At 44.5% G+C, this 21999-nt stretch overlaps 1 protein-coding gene across 1 annotated transcript in view; it reads left to right on the top strand.

Annotated features, from left to right (window-relative positions):
• The window catches only part of SKIL (SKI like proto-oncogene), a 191236-nt gene that overhangs the window by 53089 nt on the left and 116148 nt on the right, over positions 1 to 21999 (top strand). Inside the window, exon 3 of the mRNA XM_086944293.1 lies at positions 508 to 605. Within this exon, the coding sequence (XP_086800419.1) occupies positions 508 to 605 (98 nt within the window). The remainder of the gene's footprint in view (positions 1 to 507; positions 606 to 21999) is intronic.

The raw sequence follows: 21999 nt of genomic DNA, 5'->3' as shown, positions 1-21999 counted from the left end.
TGAACTAACTGAATATTATGTCGTTGCTCGCACATCGCATTGTGTTCAACGTCTACCAAATTGTTACGGTCATTAGCTATGTGTTGTTTCATCATCCATCCATGATCATTTTGCACACATACAGGTAGTACATTTTCATTAAGTGCAATGGCCATCAACTTATTGGCACCGTCTTGTTTGACTAGTTTAAAGTTGTCTGATTGAATGAATTACACTAGTTACTGACTTTTCATACAGGTATTCCTTCTGCATTCAATGTAAAATGTAGAATTTGGTAAATATTACTATAACCTAGGACTACTTCTTACCAAAGAAGACCCTTAACAGATACTTAAATCTGAATCAGTTCCATATTTCTTTCTCCAATTGTTGTTAAATGGTCATAGTTTTATTTTAGTTGTGTATTGTGTCTGTGTCCCGCTTGTTCTAATGTCAAGCCATCATGATCAACGTTTTTAAAATACACTTTAAAGGAACTAATGTTAATGCTTTCATTCTTGGTTTTAGACGGACTCTCATCAAGACTTTCACCTGCCACATTGGTATCCAGTTATAAAGCAGGAAGATGACCCAACAGGGCACTCGCATTCAGTAATGCCCCCCAGGTGAAACTCCCTTTCTGTTTTAATCCTACAGTTGTAGTTAAGCACTGTCTAAATTAATTCCAAATAGCATCAAACATCAAAAACCATTCCACCACTTCTTATTCTATTTTATTATTGTTACTTTTGGGTCACTCTTCATTTCACCATGTGCCATTTAAGATGCTAGCCTCTTCCCATGCTCTGAAGTTGGACTTTAGTCTCTTCAAATCCAGCAGTATTGGTAAATCCAGCAGTATTGGTAAGCTTCATCAATTTGATTGTCTTTTACATGCAGCTCTCAGAAAATAGCATCTAATTTGTTTTTTGAGAGACGTGTAGGGCTATTGCCGAAATAGAGGTTAGCCGCATGCTGGTTAAAAGAAGTAGCCATGAACAGCAAATAAGCTTCTCAAACAAATGCCATTAGAGAACTGTTACACCCAAAAATATATTTTCATGAAAGTGAGGTTGAGTAAATCTTTTTTGACTAGCGTAAGGTCACAGTTTAATCAGTAGCAATCGGGCCATATTGCTCCTTGTACTAGGTATGCAGTTTTCTTACTTTACATAGTTCGGACTTAAACACTGGACCAGACTTCCTCATCACATTTTTATGTTTTGGTGCCACTAAAGAACAACTGTAAGCTTTCCAGAAACGAAATTCAGGACAGGAAGTAGCTGGTTATATCACATTTTCCTGCTTTGCATATGGGCAGGTTCCCTGTCTTTGACCTCATCAGTGGTGGGTTAGCTCTGTGTGCAGGATTCATAGATGTGTTTTGTAACCTGCTAGCCAGTTTCATGCGGTGGATGGAGGAGACCAGGTGTTTGACAATGTTGCATGTGCTATACAGTCCCTTTCATGCACGCAGTTGTCAACCTTCCCATCCTTTGGGGCTGATGAATGGTCCACACAAAATGTACTTTTTAGTGAGGCTAAAATGTCATTGTAGCTTTTTCCTGTTTTTTTTCATCCTCTCCACCAACATTACTGACAAATCACTTGTGAGTGATCAGTCTGACATGTGCACATTATCATTCAGAGCTACCCAAGCAAGGTGGGAGCAAGGATGCATGCCAGAAGGCATGGAAGTAATTATTTTATTTATCATTATGTTAGTGATGTCGCCTCACACATTCTGTGAACCAACACCTCTAGGTGTGGATGTTTTCTAACTCATGTAAGTTATTACATTGTATGTTACTGGTCAGAGGCTTGTAGTGGTCTGAGCGCATTTAAAGAATGCCATAACCACTCCTGTTTTTTCTGCATGAGACCCAGAAGTAACCCTTTGTGTTGCCTGCGTGTTACAAGTCATGGTGGCCGGATATAAAGTACTGCACTCTCCCACTGGCTGTTTATCTTCTTATTTCATGTCTTTTCTCAGTTGTTTGTATTCATACTTGGGGATGTTTGTCATGATGTAATGTCATTTATTCCCCCATTGATCTTTTTGAAGTTTTACTGGGAAAGCCCCACAAAATGTAAATATGATTTTCCGATGTATGTCTCAATCTATATACAGCAAGTCTAAGATATTAGTCATATTCTAGTGCCAGTGTCTGAGTTCAACAGGACCGTTACATGTTGTTGTTGGTGATGATTGTGATCTGTAGGCTTGTCCTCCGTGATTAGCCGGCTGCGCCACTGAAAATGGTGTGCTGCCTGCATAGACCACCATGCTTGGGTCGTCTGCTCTCCACTGTGCCTTGCTGGCACTATGGCAGTTTCTGTTCTACAGTTAGGTGCGTGTAGACGGCACCAGTACTGGTAGTGGGGCTTGTGCTCTGGTGGGTCATGCTTTGCTGGCCCTTCCTCTGACTCCAACACAAATCCCCATACCAAACAAAGTTAGTGGCACATCCCACATCACATTGGTAAATTTTCTGGTGTTGATTGATGCCATTTTCCAATGATAAGCGATCTCTGCACAGGTTCATTTAGATGAGACCACCAAATGCCGTTGTGAGTTGATCTGCACCTCACCCTTCTAGGCACCAACTTCTCTCACTAGGATACCCTGCAAGGCATGCTGTTAACATTCAGAAAGCACCAGTGGTCATGGGCACTTAATCAATAGTCACTGCACAGACACGAACATCCCGATTTATGTTTTGGTAGACGGAGTTTACTAAGTCAGGACGATGGAGTAAATCACTCCGTCACCTTGACGGAGTAACCGTCTGCCAAATTTAGAAATGACTGCCGAGCTGGCAGTCTTTTCTGAAGCCTGGCAAGAACCAGTGTCTCAGCAGTTCCTGTCAATACTTTTTAAAAGTTTGACACCCATGATGGAGCCATCGGTCAAACATTTTTTTTTCCGAAAAGAAAATCACAAAGCAGATTTTCTTTTTGAGAAAAAAATCCCTCTCTCGTCATGGGCATTATCTCGTATATATGGGGGATTTTTACTTTTTTTCTGCTCCCTACTGCCAGAGTTTGCATGAAAATGGCCATATATTTCAACCCATCTAAGTTGGGCAGGCGGATGTATAGCCAATTCCAAAACAGCCCTCGCTCTGTCAGGCCATCAGAAAAGTTTGGCCACAGCGGAGATGGAGTTGTCCCCAAGGGTGCTCAACTGTGATCTGACCACATATAAATGCAGCATGTGAACCATTATATTGTACTAAGCATACTCCGTCTGTGTTGCGTAGGAGTATGCTTACCGCCAATACATAAATCAGGCCCTCAGTTCATTATGATTTCACCATTTGGCATGCATGAAGCGAGTCTTAATTGGTTTGTAGTGGGCATCTGTTAGCTGCCCTCTGACCTCATTTGCTGCCCCCTTTCAGGCAGTGTCTTCCTCAAGCAAGAACACATCCATTGCTTCTCCTAAGTAGCTGGTCAGCATCTTCCTTCAGAGCAGGATCGTGAGAAGCTTCTCCTGCAGGTTGTAGATCTCCCTAGCTTACAAAAGAGTTTCTGGTTACCAATGGTGTGGGATCCCAGATTCGGCTAGGGAAATCATGGCACCATGGGTTCAAATCTCTATTCCTTCCAGATACTCGGGCAAATGTTGGTGTGTTTCAACAGTCAGTGCTGGGACCTGTTTGGGGCTGGTCCTGCCTTGTATTTATTCCTACGAGACTTGTCCAGCCATAATCTTATCTTCATCTGTCAGCAGGAAGGTGGCATAGAGTTTGGAATCACGGGCCAGCAGAACCTAAAACAAGGGCATATAAGAGTGCCACTTAACTATCTCTTAATCTGTACAGAGTGGCCCTTCTAGTGAACAGCTGGGCAATGAAATTTCACTTAACGTAAGAGGGACACCCTTACTCCTCTACTCTAGACCGTACAGTCTGACCCACTGCTAAGGATCTCTGGAATCTCATGGAGAAGCCCTGCACTTCCTGGAATGCTTCTATTCTCCATCTTGGGGACCACCTGGATTTAAGTAATCAGATTGGAAGCCTGTGTAGCTACTTGCAACAGAGACACTCCACGCAAACCATTAACACAAAGAAGTAGCCCTTACAAAAATACATTGCACATGTCCCATATAGACGGAGGGAAAGACCTAGTTATGGGGGGACTGGCCAATCTGAAAATACAGGGGCATGCCAGTAGGAGACTCCTTCTGGCAGAAGTCCAATAGTAAGCATTTGCAATGCAATAGGTCTCGCATTTATTTGAGTTTTAGCTATTGGCATTGTAAAAACCAAAACATAAATAAAAGGCATTGTCATTTACAATGCCAATAGCTCAGTCACGCGTAAATGCGAGACCTATTACAAATGGTAGACTTCATGGACAACGGGAGGGAGGGCAGGGGGAGGCACAAACAATGGTAGGGAGGGACGGGTTGTTAAGAAGGCACTAAAGCATGTTGGGCCTGCAGTAAGAGAAACTGGATAAAGAAAATAGTACTCACAGTCTAGATAACACATACCGTGTAGCAACCGAAGTAAAGGGGCCAGTCGACATGGGAGCTGACAAATGAAGAAGAGGCGGTACTAAAGAGGGACTAACAAGCCTATTTCCAAATCAGAAGCCATCATTTAGGACTGACAATGACACAAGCCAATGGCAAATATAAGCGGAGAGTGGGCGGGGCTTCTATTCCCTACTCCACTACAGCAGAGTGCCAGAGCAGTGCATGCACTCGACCTAAAAAGGCCTATCCTGCGACTGTAACTTTGTTGCTTCCACTACTGTAAGTCCTCAGCAATCTATTAAGCCAACATTAGTCCTGCCTTGTCAACAGGAGGGTGCACATTGTGTGCCTTGCTCTGATCGCAGTATTGATACAGGAAACTCTCAGCGTACAAGCATGCTTGTTGTGTGCTCAGGTGAAATTCCAAAAACTTACAGAAATTGCTTTGGTGAACTTGAGGCAATGACTCCAGACCCAGGCAGGGTACTTTTTCTGTCCAAGCACATCTAAATTCCACCCCTCGTATAGTTGTTGATCCTGTCTCTCCCTTGAGTAACTCTAGAGTAAATGGTTCACTTCTTAGTCCCAGAGTAGAAGAAACGTTTTTAGTATGATGTATACTATAAATAGGCTAGATCATAACTCCCTAGTTCAAGGAATCTCTTCAGTGAAAGCCCCCAGACAGAGACTTTCAAGTTAGTCTGCCCCAGGAAGCTTTAACACGACATTCTGATGCATTAGGAGATTTGCAACCTGTTTCAGCACCTACTTCTAAGGTGGGTATTTCAATTGGTTTCGTGCTTTAAAAAAAAGAAAGATGACTTACTGGATCATGGATGTATGCAAATGCAATACATACTTCAAAAAATTGTTATCTATGCTGGACATAGGTTGACCTCCATGAGGCTTGGTTCGATCAGCCCCAGGTCCTCTTGAGATCTTTTCTCCAGAATTTGTCAAAACATTACTGGTGAACCCCAAATCAAAACGTACATGGTACTTAATCTTCTCAACATGTGGCCTGATTTTATATGCAGAGTGTGGAGATAATCATTCCACATTTCCATAAATACCTGTTTCCTGATATGGATGTTGTAATAAATTCTAATCAACATTGGCTGAAGTGTCCTTTGCCTTGCACAAACTAGCATGACATTTTCTTACTTGTACTTAAAGTGCCATGAATTAAATGTATGGTGCTTAGTCTGGTCTGTGGTCTACCCTGAAAGTAATGAAACTGTAGGACCTACCTGGTGTTTGCTCATTGTGCTCGGAGTAATCTAGTCGCTAATGAGCTTCGTTGTGTTTGTGACCACCTTGCTGTCTGGACAGAAACAAGCCAAATGCATATACACCTGATCAAGTGAAAACAGCCCAGTCCGGGCGATCGGGCTAGGTCTCCTTTGAACAGGAAGAGGAGCAGACCAATTTCAGCATTTTTGATATTGTTGGTGAGGGTAACCGAGAGGCACATGGCACAATGAGCAATAGACCCACTTTTGGGCTTCCCTGTCCCACACAGGGTGTGGCACTGAGAAAGTGACAGCTGAAGTTCCACTGGTTATAACGTGGGGCCACATTCCAGCCTACAATAAGCCATATATAAATGCTAAAATCTGTACGGGAGAAGGGGGTTTACTGACATTGATATTATCCAGGGTCTCGAGGGCTGACTACACTCCTTGAATGGATGTTTGGGGTACTGGAGATGGTGCCAGTGAGCTGGCACCTCCATAAGGGCTGAGAGTGGTGGAGACCGGGAGGAGAGCTCTAGGACTGTAGAAAACGTCTGTGTTCGAGGCATATGAGCTGCAGATTACACACTATGCATAGATGGCCACCTAGTGTTGGGCCCAGATGTTTGCAGTTTGTTTTGTTGTAGAAAAGTCTTTTGAAGTTACAGGATAGGTGACTCCTCCTTTGGATGGTACTGCGCATGGGCATCGGCTCCATCCTCAGATTGTTTTTTTCCGCCACCGGGCTCAGATGTGTTTCCAGAGCTCCGTGTTGGAACCGATTTCCCTCGGCGCGCAATCCTCACCAACTTGCGAAACTTAGTATTAAACTCTTTCCAGTCGACGCTACTCTTCAACATCGAGAAACTCGATTCTGGTCGTCGTCGACGGCCTTCAGGCCTAGCTAGGCCTCAACTCCAGCTCATGGAAAGGACGCCTTTTAAAAAGTGTCCTCAATGTGGGTCGAAGTTTCCCCACACCAACCTTCATGAGGTGTGTAACCTCTGCCTCCCTCCGGAGCACGAGGCGAAAGACTGTTCAGCTTGTGCCTCTTTCCGCTCCAAAAAGACTATCCGGGACCGAAGAGCGAGGAGAACAATGGCTCAAAGATCTTCAGCTCCGATTCCGGACGACATCTTCAAGGAAGGCGTCATCGTCCCAGAACAGCACGACGTCGACAGCAGCTCCGAGGCAGGAGATTCAAATGTCGAGGACATCACTCCAGCGCAGCGGGTCGTAAGTAAGACCGTCGAACCCGACCCTTCCTCGACACAGAAGGCCCCGGTCACACCCTCGGGCTCGGTGCGTACTCCTCTTCTACTGCCCCACCTTCGGGCCCGGCTAAGACGCCAATTAAGCCTTCAGGCGACTCGAGCTCGAGTCCACCTTCACACGGCACTGGCGCACATATAACGGCACCGAAAAAGACAACTGCACCGACATCCAAACCATCGGCGCCGAAACATACCACTACTCCTTCGGCACCGAAACCCGGGTCGGAACCAAGCAAACCCACTTCGGATTCCAAAAAACCACCGGAACCGAAAAAGTCATCGGATCCGAAAAAGCCATCAGATCCAAAAACCATACCGGAACCGAAAAAATCCTCTGAACCGAAAAAGCTTTGGAGCCGAAAAAGACTGCTGCTTCCCCAGTGAAAGACATTGTCAAGAAACCCAAACAAGCCATTTGGGTGCCCAAGTCTTTCTCCGCACCAAAAGATCAACCTCCTGCAGAGGATTTACCCTACCCAGACCCTGCTCAAAAGACTCTAGCTAAAGATCCAATCACTGAGACACTTCATTTTGGCTTCAAAAAAGCGACCACTGGACACACCAGCTCCAGCTCCGCACTCAAAGAAGGAATTTGCTACCTCTCCCTTAAGACTGCCTTCCCCTTCTTTTTCACCTGTACCATCAACACATCCTCCCATACCACAGCATTCCCCAGCATCCACTATCATACCAACATGGATGATAGCTTTGATGATATGGGTAACATACCTGATCCAGCCACGCCCACAGGATCCCCAGACCTGTGGGATGATTATACCACCCCAGATGTCCCAAATGTGCCTCAGGATGACATATACCCCTCAAGGCCTTCCCCACCAGTAGACACTATAGGGTTTAATGAATTAATTCACAGGGCTGCACAATATCATGGGGTAGACATACATACAGAGCCTGTTGAGGAAGACTTCCCAATGGATACATTTGATAACGCACACAGGTCCCCATCCATTTTACTAATGCTTAAAGGGAGTGATCAAGCATGCCCCTGAAGTCTTCAAGGACCCAGTCGGAACTCTTGTCATTAACCCTCGTATAGAGAAAAAATATAAATCTGCCCCCTCAGACCCAGCATATATTAAAGGTCCAGTACCACTAGACTCAATTGTAGTTTCCAATGCACACAAGAGAGCAAACTCACAAACATCAGGTGAGGCTGCACCACCAGATAAGGAGTCTAAGCTACTTGACGCATCAGGGAAAAGAACAGCGTCTCAAGCAGAAAACATGTGGCGTATCGCCAAAACACAGGCATTACTAGCCAGATAGACAGGGCACATTATGATGAGCTAGAGTCATTAATGAGGCACCTCCCTGACCGGTACAAGGATAGAGCAAACAACCTTATCCAAGAGGGGAAAAAACATCACAAACACCTCTATTCGGTGTGCCCTCGAAGCAGATGATACTGCCTCTAGGGCAGTTAACACCAGCGTTTTACTACGCAGACAGGCCTGGCTACGTATATCAGGGTTCAAACCTGAGGTACAAAGTGCCATTCTTAATCAACCCTTTGAGGAGCAACACCTATTTGGACCCGAAGTAGATGTATCACTAAAAAAAATGAAAAAGGATACAGGCACCACCAAATCTATGGGAGCCCTGCAGTGGCAGGCTCCCAGACGTTTATTTCGTCGCTCATCCTATCGAGGTGCCACCAGGGGATATACTTCAGACACAGCTTCTACCTCGTACAAAGCCCCTACACAGTTTACTTACAGCAAAGGCTACCAAAGGGGTGGTTACAGGGGTAACAATAACCAAGGCAGAGGCAAAAATAATAACTCACGCTCTGCCTCTACCCCTGCCCAATGACTCCCTTCCCCCGTCCCATTCCACTCCTGTCTGGGGAAGGCTTCAACAATACCTGCCAGCCTGGGAAAACATCACATCAGACAGGTGGGTGCTCCAAATAATTCAATCCGGTTATTTTCTTGAACTAGAATCACCCCCCCCCCCCCAAACATACCACCCAAGCAGCATCCAATGTCACAGGAACATTTAACATTGCGCAGACAGAAGGTAATATCCCTCCTGCAGAAAAATGCAATATAAATAGTTCCAGAGCATCAGAAAAACAAAGGAGTATACTCCCTATATTTCCTAATACCAAAGAAGGACGGATCTCTAAGACCCATCCTAGACCTCGGACCTCTAAACATTTACATACAGTCGGATCATTTTCATATGGTCACACTCCAACAAGTCCTCCCATTACTGGTACTAAACGACTTCCTTGTCACTCTAAATCTCAGAGACTCCTACTTCCATATTCCCATCCACGCAGCGCACAGAAAATATCTCAGATTTGTGCTAGACTGGCAACATTACCAGTTCAAAGTGCTCCCATTCAGAGTCACAACAGCGCCAAGGGTGTTTACCAAATGCCTAGCAGTAGTAGCAGCACACTTAAGAAGACAACATATTCATGTCTTCCCATATCTGGACGACTGGTTCTTAAAAGCCAGCTCATACAGCCAGTGTGTGCAACACACTCATGCTACTATTCAACTGCTTCACGACTTGGGATGCACAGTAAATCACGTCAAATCGCATCTGCAACCCTCTCGCGTACAACAGTATCTCAGCGCTACAATAAACACCCAACTAACACTAGCTTATCCCTCACCAGCCAGGATAACAAGTGTACAAACTCTCCTAACAAAATTCAAACTGCAACACTCGCTACCAGCTCGAGTGTTCATGCAGCTCAAAGGGATTATGGCATCTTGCATATTTGTAGTAACTCACACAAGACTGCAAATGCGTCCACTTCAAGAGTGCCTAGCACACCAATGGAACCAGGCTCAAGGTCAATTAACAGACCTAGTGTTGGTAGACGGTCGGACTCATCGTTTTTTGCAATGGTGGAACACCAAAAACCTTTCCAAAGGGCGACCGTTTCTAGAGCCAGTTCCTCAAATTGTCATGACAGCGGACGCATCGCTCTCCGGCTGGGGAGCCCATCTACTGTATCACACCATGCAAGGCAGATGGACAGCGCAACAAAAGCTACTCCACATCAACCACTTAGAGTTGCTAACTGTGTTTCTAGCTCTGAAAGCATTTCAAACTCAAGTGTCAGGCAAAGCTGTCTTAGTCCGCACAGACAATGACAGCTATGTACTACATAAACAAACAAGGGGGGGACACACGCTCTGCAGCTCTCTGTTAGCACAGCATATATGGAGAGAGGCTATACCGCTAAAGATCTTCCTCTTAGCCCAACACGTCCCAGGAGTACAAAACAGTATTGCAGATCTGTTAAGTGGACGAACACAGCAGATCCACGAGTGGGAACTGCATCTGCAAGTTCTTCATCCGTTCTTCCAAATGTGGGGACTACCTCAGATAGACCTCTTTGCCACCCACAAACGCAAAATGCCCAAGCTTTGCCGCCAGATACCCACACCCATTGTTCAAAGGCAATGCAATATGGATGGACTGGTCAAAACTATTTGCGTACCCTTTTCCTCCTCTCCCACTACTTCCGTTAGTTTTACGCAAACTACAACAACATTCCCTGACGCTCATTTTAGTCGCTCCAACTTGGGCCAGACAACCGTGGTACACCACGCTGTTGCAAATGTCTGTAGTACCACACCAAAAACTAAACCGATCTCCAGGCCTATTAACACAGAACCATGTAGAGATCAGACACCCGGACCCAGCTCAGCTCAACCTAGTGATCTGGCTCCTGAGGTCATAGTTTGGTTACCTCAACCTTCCTCCAGAATGCATGAACATCATTAATGAAGCTAGACGTCCCACTACTAAAGCATGTTATGCTGCTAAGTGGTAACGCTTTGTCATATACTACCAAAAAAAACAAATAAATCCCTTAGACGTGTCTATTCAACACATCGTAGGATATGTATTACACCTTCAAAAGTGTAATTTAGCCTATACGTCTATCAGACTACACCTTGCTGCCATTGCAGCATACTTACAAAATAGACAACATCTATCTCTTTTTAGAGTACCAGCTATTAAAGCTTTCATGGAAGGACTCAAAAGAATAATTCCTCCCAGAACGCCACCGGCACCAGTGTGGAACCTGAACATTGTTCTTACAAGGTTAATGGGTCCTCCTTTTGAACCATTACATAAATGTGAATTGCAATTCCTAACCTGGAGAGTAGCTTTCCTAGTACCAATTGCTTCTCTCAGAAGGGTTAGTGAACTACAAGCATTGACAATTCAAGAATCTTTTTTGCAAATGCACCATAACAAAGTGGTTCTTCGTACTAATCCTAAATTCCTTCCTAAAGTCATTTCACCATTCCATCTAAACCAATCAGTTGAGTTGCCTGTATTTTTCTCGCAGCCTCAAACAGTCGCAGAAAGAGCTCTACACACCTTAGATGTCCAAAGAGCACTGCTGTACTATATCGAAAGGACACAAACTTTTCGTAAAACAAAACAACTTTTTGTGTCGTTTTCACTGCCACATAAAGGCAACCCCATATCAAAATCAGGGATCGCCAAATGGATTGTTAAATGCATACAAATATGTTACCGAAAAGCAAAACGTACGTTAACAATTCCTCCAAAAGCCCACTCAACAAGAAAGATAGGGCTTCAATGGCATTCTTGGGGAACATTCCCTTAGATGACATATGCAGAGCAGCTACATGGCTTACACTGCACACATTCACAAAGCATTACTGTGTAGATGTGCAAACTAAACAAGCCACTGTGGGCCAGGCTGTACTAAAAACACTGTTTCAAACAACTGCAACAGATACTGGTGGTCGCTGCTAAGTGTGGGTACTGTTATACAATCTATGCATTGTGTGTAATCTGCAGCTCATATGCCTCGAACGGAAAATGCTACTAACCAGTATGCATCTGTTCTTGGCATGTAGAGCTGCAGAGTTACACATGCCCACCCGCCGCCCCGGCTACCTTTATCTGTTCCAATATTATCTTAATTAGATACAAATCACATGGACATAACTACCTCTTGTACAGCTCCATGACTTCCCTAATGTCGAAAAACAATCTGGGGATGGACCCGATGCCCATGCGCTGTATCATCCAAAGGAGGAGTCGCCTAGCCCTTGACTTCCAAAGACTTTTCTACAACAAAACAAACTGCAAACATCCGGACCCAGCACTAGGTGGCCAGCTATGCATAGTGTGTAACTCTGCAGCTCTACATGCCTAGAACAGATGCATACTGGTAAGTAGCATTTTCCTTATGGCTAGGATGGCAGCTAGGAACATCCCGGGAAGATCATGAGACTAGTGAGGGAAGCGAACATATATGAATCTCTGCCACACCCACTAGGAAGATTTGGCTAGGCCCCACTGTCTTGCTTGGCGAGGAATTATAGGAGCAGATTGTTACTTGGCCTGCCGGCATGTTTGGGGCCCTGAAAGTGTGCTTCCCAGTGACTGGGCTTGAGGGGCGCAGGAGTGCTAGGCAGCCAGGAATGCGCCTTAACCATGCTTTGAATCCTCCTGTTGCCCAGGGGCCCCATGATTTTGCAGTGGGTTTGTGGGAGCTATTCTTTTGCCTAGGTGGTGGAGTTTGGTGATATGCTCATGAGAACTGGGTGCTGCGTCTCCTGTCGGACATTGCTTTTGTGGGGAATGCAGGCCAGAGGCACCTTCTGCAGTGACCAAGGGAGAGAAAAGCCCCAAGCCGGGAGATTGTGGTATATGGCTTTGTAGCAGGATGTGCATCCCTTCCATTGCAGCACCACTGTGGGTGGGCCTGCACGTTATGGATGCTGGAAGTGAGTCGACTGCTGTGGAATTTTACTCATGATATGGTGGGACCCAGTCTTGTTTAGCGGTTGACTGTGGTCTACTGCCTGTTGTATATCAGGATGGCATTGGGGCGCCACCGAACTGCACTTGGCCTGAGGTGTACCTCTGGGCTTAATGCAGTACCCTCTGACTGTCCATTTGGGTCTTGAACCCCCTGAAAATCTTTCATTCCTCAGAGAGAGGTGAGGCACAACAGGAGGTCCAGGAAAACACTGGCCAGGGGAGACACTCCGAGTTACTGACCAGGAGGGATAGGATGTCTTCGAATACCCCAGTGGGGACTCTATGGTACATACCAGATTTCCTACAAAAAGTTTCTATAGTAAATTCTTATCCATAGGTATTACAACATCTCTTGTTTATAGGTGATGCTCCATGAGGCCAACATCCCAGTTCTAACTGCATAGAGTGATCTAAAGGAAATGCATGTTTTAGACCAATTTGTGTGGAGACACAATAAAATACCTAACTCCTTTAGGCATTTGTGTGTAGAATCCACAGCGATGCACCCTTTCAAAGCAATAACTTCCTCTGCTTGAAGCAAGATAACGTGTGCCTTCTGTGAGCAGTATTCCCCTGACTTTATTTTTTTCTAACCGGTTCACTGCAAGGGTTTCTCTCGCTAAGAGGAAAAACATGCAGGGCAGATTGTAACCCTGTCTTGTCCCACAGTGTATAGCAGGGGTCTCCAAACCGGTCCTGGAGGGCCGGATCCATGCCAGATTTTGTGCATATCCCCATTGAGATACATGTAGTTATTTTAAAAATCTGGCATGGATCCGGCCCTCCAGGACCGGTTTGGAGACCCCTGCTGTATAGAGTACTTTGCAGGAGCCATCCTGCTAGTTTTTACCCAAGCAGAAGGGTTATTATATAATCATTTAATCCACCTACTGCATGCTTTCCCCCATGTTCATATGTCTGAACATGTCAATTGGGAAACTCTAGCTCAGCATATTACATTCTTTCTCTAAATCCACAGCCAACACCATGACAGACTGGCGCTTGGCTGTTGGTGTTTCATGCATTATTCGTATAAGACATCTGACATTGAGAGTAGTATTTCTAGTGGGACTAAACCCATTTTTGTCATGGTGAACTAATACCTTCATATTGAGATGAAGTCTCAAGGCCCGTGCCTTGCTGAGAATCTTGTAATAAAGACTCATCATTGAGAGTGGTCTATATGAGGCCGTGTCAGCCAAATCACCACACTGCTTGGGTGTGAGGACCAACAGTACCTCTCTTTGTGTTACCAGGGTGGTAGCCCCCCCTGTCATGCCACTGTATACAACTCAATTAACTAGGGCACCAGTTAATATGGAGATCTATATGGGCTAAGGAACAGACTGGTTTTACAAGAAAGATTATTTTAGATTGTCTTCACATGGACAAATGTTCCCGCATCCCCTGGCTTAACTATATTATCCGAACATTTAATGATGTTTTTAATCTCACGGTGCGTGATAACCCTTCTTGTGTTTTAGATATCCCGAAGAGTGAGATTAAACATGAATTTCTGAGGGTTAGCATGGTGAAGCGTAACGCAGCTACTGCTCAGTTCTCCTCACATGTTTTTTACGACAGATACACTAAGGAAGAAATGGGGCTTTCAGGATACCTTAAATTGGTTACTATCCGATCCCACCAATATGTATTGACAAGATTACGGATGGGGATTGTTCATTTGCTTGTTGCGTATCCTGTAATGAAGACCTATACTACTGCCCCCTGTCTGTGTGATGGGACCACAAAGCAAAGTACGGAGCATTTTTTATTGTTATGCCCTCTTTATCTCCACCTTCGAAAAGTATATCTGAAACCGCTTTTCAAAAAATATAATGTATCCACTATTGTATCGGCCATGGGGCTTTTATTTGGACTTAATTCACAGGACATCTGTTTTTTTACTGCTGTATATATTTTAAAATCGATAAGCTTGAGGAAAAGCACCCTTTTTTGATATGTGATTAACTTAAAACCTGCTGTACCCTCATGTTTTATTACTTATGTATGTATGTACTTTTATGATTATTAATCAATGATCGAATAAAGTTTTTTGAATTGAACTAGGGCACCAACAGTTGACCCCTGTAAAAACTTTAATGCCTTCTGGATCGCACAAGCGGTGATGGGACCCCTTAACTGTATTGCCAATGCATCCAGGACTCTGCAGCACCAAACTATTCAGTGAGGTCACTAACTCCAGGGACTAAGACATGTTGTTCACCCGAAAGATATTCCAATAGTAATCAAAAAAGGCTGTATTAATGTCAGCCTGGTCCAGGACTACCTGTACCTGAGAGCTAGGCATATGTGGGCAATAGCCATGCCAGAGTCATTCGGCTTTAAAAACTGTCTTCATATGACCTGATGACTGGATGGTAGGCTCGCTCTGGTATTGGGCTAGATGGGAGTAATGATGGCTAGGGCATGAACTAGTGGTGGGTCTCCTGAAACACAGGTAGGAGCTGCGGGTGTCCAGTACGCTGGTAATCCTTGGCATGAGATGCAGTCCAAGATGTGTGCAAAAGGCAGAACCCCAACCTCTGTATGCACCCACTGTTGGGTAGGGTTCCCAGATAGTGAGAATATTTATACAGACGGAGCATTGTCCCACTAAAATGAAGCTATGGTATTAACAGTGGTGTACTTATACCACCAGCGCCAGCTCATCCCACTAGCTAGAATGATAGAGAAATTTGGACACCAATCCCGAATTTATGAGGCTCTAACATTAAGCCCAGATGGGGTGCACATGCTGCTGAACCTGACACTCAAAGTCTTATAACGATTTTCACTGCAGGGAACAGTAGGAAGTGTTTTTTCTTGATTTTACAGGTTTCTATTGGAAATGACTAACTCTGAGTTGTCCCACCCGAAGCGTGAGACGGGAGAATCAGCTGGTGTTGGTGCTCAGTGATAAGGAGTGGCTGAAAGTCCTGGCAAATATGCAGACATTTTCCAGGAATGTGAGGCTTAAGCACAACCAGTGTAACTACGTACACATGACCTGCATGTACCCTAGACGACTGAGCCTGAATACGATGGCGGAAGATCTTTATTATCCCCGATGTCATTTGAATGGAGACTTTCATAGCTGGGAGTGCCCGGAGGTTCAAACCTCATAGGGAAACCTTACTGGTAACTAGAGTTTGTTCCGAGCAGGGAGGAGTTGCTTTCCTGTGTTACCTGCCTACCATAGAAGTTGGGAACAGATTCATAGACCAACCACCAGTTCTTTCCAAACCAGGCATAACTATGAACTGGAGGACTGACTAGATCCCCTCTGCCCTGTTTCGGGGGTCAATCGGAGAGTCTGATATTGCATGCAGAAGGCCAATAACCCAATTGTGGGATGATATCCACTACAGTTATTGTAACCCTAGGCCAAGGGGAACAGAAGGCCTTATAACATTTGAGTAAGGTTATTTATGTTGTTTTGCCTTTTTTTCCTACCGTACAACATCCCCTCTCATAACCTACCTACCCTGTTGGGAGAGACAGACACACACACACACACACACACACACGCGCCCCTAGATGTCCTACCATATACTGTAATGTACATTTTTCATCCCGCCCGCTCCCCCAAAAGGGAGTAGAAAGCCAACTAGACACCAGGGAAAAATATAAGTAAACAATAATGGAGTGTGGGTGCCCACCATGGTCATGGCATGCCCCCCATCCCAAAAGGTGCGGTCTTTGTGCTCCCCCTGGTAAATGAGCCCAATCTGCCACATGTGGTTGGGGGGGGAGGGGACTCTAATTTATGGGCAGAAGAGGGTCCCTCACCCCCTGTCAAGGATCTATTGAGATCATGTGAGGGAGTAGGCCTTCAACAACCGGTGTGGCGCCCCACCCGTCAGGCAGAGCATATTTTGGATCTTATCTTTGCCCCAGATGGACTGACCTCATTAAATGAGATCCTGGCACTATGTTGGATGGATCATGCCCTGATTTATTTCCAGATAAGGGGAATGGAACCACGTGTTTTTATCTAACCAGCCCCCTACCAACAAGGATAACATGGGTGTGTCACAAACTGAAAAGGATGGATATGGTGGCCCTCTTTGGACCCCCACCCTCCCCTCCCTCAATATCACTCTTGAGCCGGAGAACTCCATGTAGGATAACTGCTCTGTGTATAAGCAGGGGATCCTCAAACCCTTGGATAAAATAATCCCTGCTCTAAACCTCCGCGCCAACCCTCCTTGCCCAGGTACAACCAGTCTTTGAAAAAGCTCAAATTAGCATGCAGGAATCTTGAAAGGAAATGGCGGAGGAATTACTTTGAGGTCCACAAAAAGTGTTTAAAGACCTCACTAGACAATTACAAAAGAAATTCAGCAAAACTAAAGTAGAATGTTTAGCGAATTACATTCTGGTAGCCTCAAAAGGTTTTTGAGATCCTCCAGGAACTATTGTACCCCGACTGTGTTAAAAAGACTGCCACTCAGTCGCAGGAGTTATGTGATTATCTGGTGGATTTCTTCGATAAGAAGATCAGCAAGTTATTGGAAGATTTTGGTACCCCAACTCAAACTACACCCAACATGGTCCATAAGAGTTCAGCGGTACCAGAAGGCTAGGCAAATAGATTTGACCTCTTTGAACCTATCTTAATGGAGTGTTTTCGACTCATTGCAAGATCTATTTCCTCTGGATCACCACTAAATCCCCTACTTCCAAGGGTATGAAAAGAGCTGGAAGATGAGCTGGCTCCCCCAACTCTGCAGCTGTGTAATCAGTCCTTGGAGTTAGGGACTGTAAGTACCATCTGTCTGGAAGAAGGCCTTTGTTAATCCTCTTGTTAAAAAAAAAAGGAAGAAAAGCCTTCAGCGAATCCATTCATCCTGAGTAACTACAGACTCATATTTTACCTTCCTTTGTCTGTGAAAATAGTAGAGCGATATCTGAGCAGTAAGTTATACCACTTCCTAGAGACCTACTCCCTGGCGTTGGGTGGAGAGATTAAGAGGAACTCTGTTTTTTTGGCGTTGAGTTTAAGCTGGTTGGATGTGAGCCAGTGAACAGTTAGTTTCAAGGTCTCATTCAGGGAATGGATATCCTCTGGAGAAGAGATATTGATGTAGAGCTGTGTCGTCGGCATACATGTGGTAGGAGATATTGGCAGTGCGCAGCACCTCTGAGAGTGGTTCGAGGTAGATTGAAGAGGGTAGGGGATAAGGTTGATCCTTGAGGGACTCCAACTGTGATCGCAGAGGGGGTGGATAGGTTGCCGTTGATCAGGAATCTCTGCGAGCGGTTCTGGAGGAAGGACGGAACCAAGCCAGAACGGTGCCATCCAGGCCCATCTTAAGTTTAAGGCGATTCAGGAGAATTTCATGGTTAACCGTGTCAAAAGCCGAGGATAGGTCAAGGAGGATCAAGAGACAGGTTTTGCCTTTGTCAAGGGCGTCATCCACCATGTGGAGGAGTGTGGTTTCCGTGATGTGGCCAGGTCTGAAACCAGATTGCAAGTCATCTAGAAGGTGGAAGTTGGAGATGTGTTGGCTTAGCTGTTGCTGTACACATTTTTCCATTGGTTTTTTTTAGAATAGGGACCACCTGGCCGGCTTTGAGAGAGTCAGGAATTGATCCCTGTAGGAGAGAGGAGTTGATTATAGTCGTTCAAGAAGGGATGATAGCCTGAGAAACAGAGCCATGTGCATTGTGTTTAAGGACTTCTAGCAGAAAGGCCCTGTGCCACTGCAGCACAGATTTAAAAGATACAGCCCTATGAGACATCTCCTTTCTAGTACGGCAAACCTTGTCTGTACCCATACCTATCGGAGGTCTAGGCAAGGGAGCTGTCGACCGATGCAATTGTCCAAGATTGCAGGATAGATAAAGGTAATGCATTCCCTCTTTTTGTGATGCTCATGTGATTGTCTACTCTTTAGTGTGTAAACTCCGTTGAGGAATCAGGCTGTCTCTTCCAGTTGAACCCAGGTACTCTACATGCTGTCTCTTCCAGTTGAACCCAGGTACTCTACATTATGGGATGATAACAAAGTTTTAAGCCAGCTTAAATCATTGGCTTCAAATAAGTATCTTTCAAGAAAGCAGATGCTGGCAAAGTTAGCTATCCAGTTGTGTTTGGGTTCCTGTCGAAGAATCTCTGATATGAGGTCCCTGGACATAACAGGTAGAGTATTCACATCGGGCGGAGTGACTTTTCATATTTCCAGAAGGAAAAAATGTCATTCTAAAACTGTGTCATATTCGATATTTGCAGATGTTCCAAAATTGTGTGTTGTAAAATCTTAGGAGGCTATGACTGAGGATCTTCGTCCTAATAAAGAAAAGCAACTGCTCATTGTTCTCACTAAACCTCATAAATTGGTTTCTTCCCCTACCATTGCCAAGTGGGTCTAATGGACCATGCAAGAAGCTGGTATTGACACATCCCGATTTAGGGCACATTCAATTAGAGGGACCATGACCTCCAAAGCGTTTTCATTGGGAGCCCGTCTGGAAGAGATTCTTAATGCAGCAGACTGGTCTTCAGATCCTACTTTTAAGAGGCTCTGTTTTAACCCCTTAGCTGCGGCGGCTATTCCGCCTCAGTGCTAAGGTGGTGGGGGGGCCAGGCGGCGCTCCCGTGCTCGTGAGAGAACCGCTCCGTCACGAGCCTCGAGTGGGCTGTGCTTGTGACGGAACGGTTCCGTCACGGCCCCGTCCGCTCAATAGAACGCTCAGCGCAAGCGCGGAATTCCCGGCGAGCGGGCCGTGACGGAACCGTTACCGTCACCAGCACAGCCCACCCGAGGCTTGTGACTGAACGGTTCCGTCACGAGCACGCAAGGGTTTAAACCAGTCACAAGCCTGGTATCCTTGGTGGTAGACAATATTTACACTAGCCTAATCCTTGCCTCCGGTCCTGATATAGCATGAAAAAATTCCTAGCTATCCTAACGGAAAGTTTCAATTATATTAAGGACGCTGAGGCAAGGATTATCCCGCCCTTTTCATGTTGCTTTTTTTCTACCAACCCTTCATATCGAGATATCTATGATGAGAAGTTCATACAAGGACGTTGTCTGAGTTAAGTGTAGGTAACTGTTGCTTTACTTAATGATGGATTGTTCTGTTTAGCACATATAAGTTATTGTGTTTGATCACCAATTGTGAATGCTTTGATTGTAAGGCACTTATGTGATCGGACTCTTACATGATAGTGTTTTTTCATCACGGACAGATTCCAATAAACAAGAGTGATACTTGAGTTATCGGCTGAGGCCGCAGGAAGAAGGAGGGGGGTAGATCGCATGCAGGGAGCCATGTAGGGACTTGCTGGACTCTGTTTGATATGTTTCAGTGTTATTTTTCCAGTGCCACATGGGAAATAACGTTTTGGTCTGTTGAACAAAAATGTTTAATGACTGCTGGTAAAATAGAGTGAGCAAAGAACAGCCTAATCCTTGCCTCTGTGTCCTTACTAGAATTTAACCTTTCTGTTAAGATAGCTAGGAAATCTTTCATTCAGGTTTGAGGACAGAGCCTGGCCCTTGTGCTTCCTTGATGCTTGTGTTCAGCTGAATTTGGTGTGAGGGTTGCTTCTTTGAATGAGATTAGATGACATGTTTCTCACTTTACACAAACTGTATCTTAGACAGCAGCACTTTCGTGTGTCTTTAAGGCAACATACCATGATTTAACCCCTTGTGTGCGGGTGACGGCTCCTGTCCGTCATGGCACACAGGACCACGCCCGCGATCGGAATGTGCCGCACAGGAGCGGAATTCCGTCCGTGGGCAAGGGGTTAATGAAACAGCCATAAAGAAATGAAAGGAAAAGGCTCTTGTGAGAAGGTGAATTAGAACAGATTAAGAAAGCAACAGTGGCATAAGAAGGGTGGCACTGAGTAAGTGGCAGAATGGTAGTAAATGATTTGACTGTTAAAAAAACTTTTTTGTAATTGTTTGGACAAATATTCTATATAAAATAGATATAGGTGCCAACTCCCTGGAAACCTCAAGTTTAATTTCCTTGCTTTAAGAAAATTCTCAATTCCCCTATATGCCCCCCTAATATGGCTGTGTAATTATTAACGTGCATCCACTGATATGGTTCAGCACTCTGATATTTAAAGGGCCATTATATTATTCAGTCGTAATCATGCTACACAAAACTCCTAAAGTTCAAAGTAAAATTTCAATGACCCAAATTCTTCCTTAGACGTATTTTTTAATTTTTTTTATTCTTGTTCAGTCTTCTTTCATTAAAATTAGGAACAACAGTAGTTGACTAGTAGTTGGCTACTGTCTGTCTTAATTTTAATGGAAGACTGAGAACAAGAATAAGGAACCTTTTTTCAAAATAAGTCTAAGGAAATTGTTCTTTGAACTTGAGTTTTATGTAGCATGATTACGATTGAATAATATCATGGTCCTTTAAATAATAGAGTGCTGAACCATATCAATAGATTAATGTTGGAATTTCATTTTTCATTTTGAAAGTTGAAAGAGCTTCAACTTTCGGTTCTTGCCCCTTGTGAATTTTTTATTACCTTTCCCTACGGTAGGGTTAGGTGCAGTGGAATTTTGCCTCAACCTCCTTATTTATATAGGTTTAATTATTTACGTACCACTTAATTTCATTGTGCTGTCTCTCTTTTCCCACTATGTCTCACATTTTATTAACCATCCTTCCTGTGAGCTAGACTGCTTGTACCATCATACTGCAGTAGTAGGCTTTCCTACCGGCCTTCTCTTTTGGACCAACAATGTCAACAGGCCAAAATATTACATTACACAATATTGCTTTTTGTTTTTTTTATTTTCTCAAATAACTTTATTCAGTCATAATAGCTGCAGAAACCCAAGAGACCAAGCATTGAAAATGCAATAGGTCTCGTGTTTGATTAAGTTAAAGCCATTTGCTTTGCTAATGGTATTGTATAGCAAAGCAAATGGCTTGAACTTAATGAAAGGCAAGAGATTTTGCATTTTTAATGCTTGTTTCCGTTTGTACTTAACAGAACCCTTCGTGGAAAAAGAACATTCTTGTAAGGAGGGAGTGCAGCATGTCAGTTTTGTTTGTAAGCCAACGAACCCCTTATTTCAGATACACAATCAAGACAGGGGCACACTAACAGGAAGGTTGTGTAGCCAAGTTTGAAAACACAGCTTTTCACCCAAAAGCTGGATTTACCCTATAGCTACCAGAGCATTTCTCGCACCAGAAGGCCCTGCGGTGGATAACAGGGCGCTTTGCAAAA

This window comes from Lissotriton vulgaris, chromosome 11, assembly GCF_964263255.1.
Source record: "Lissotriton vulgaris chromosome 11, aLisVul1.2, whole genome shotgun sequence".
NCBI classification, from domain to species: Eukaryota; Metazoa; Chordata; class Amphibia; order Caudata; family Salamandridae; genus Lissotriton; species Lissotriton vulgaris.
The sequence above is the reverse complement of the archived record's forward strand: the minus strand, read 5'-3'. Positions and strand labels throughout refer to the sequence as shown.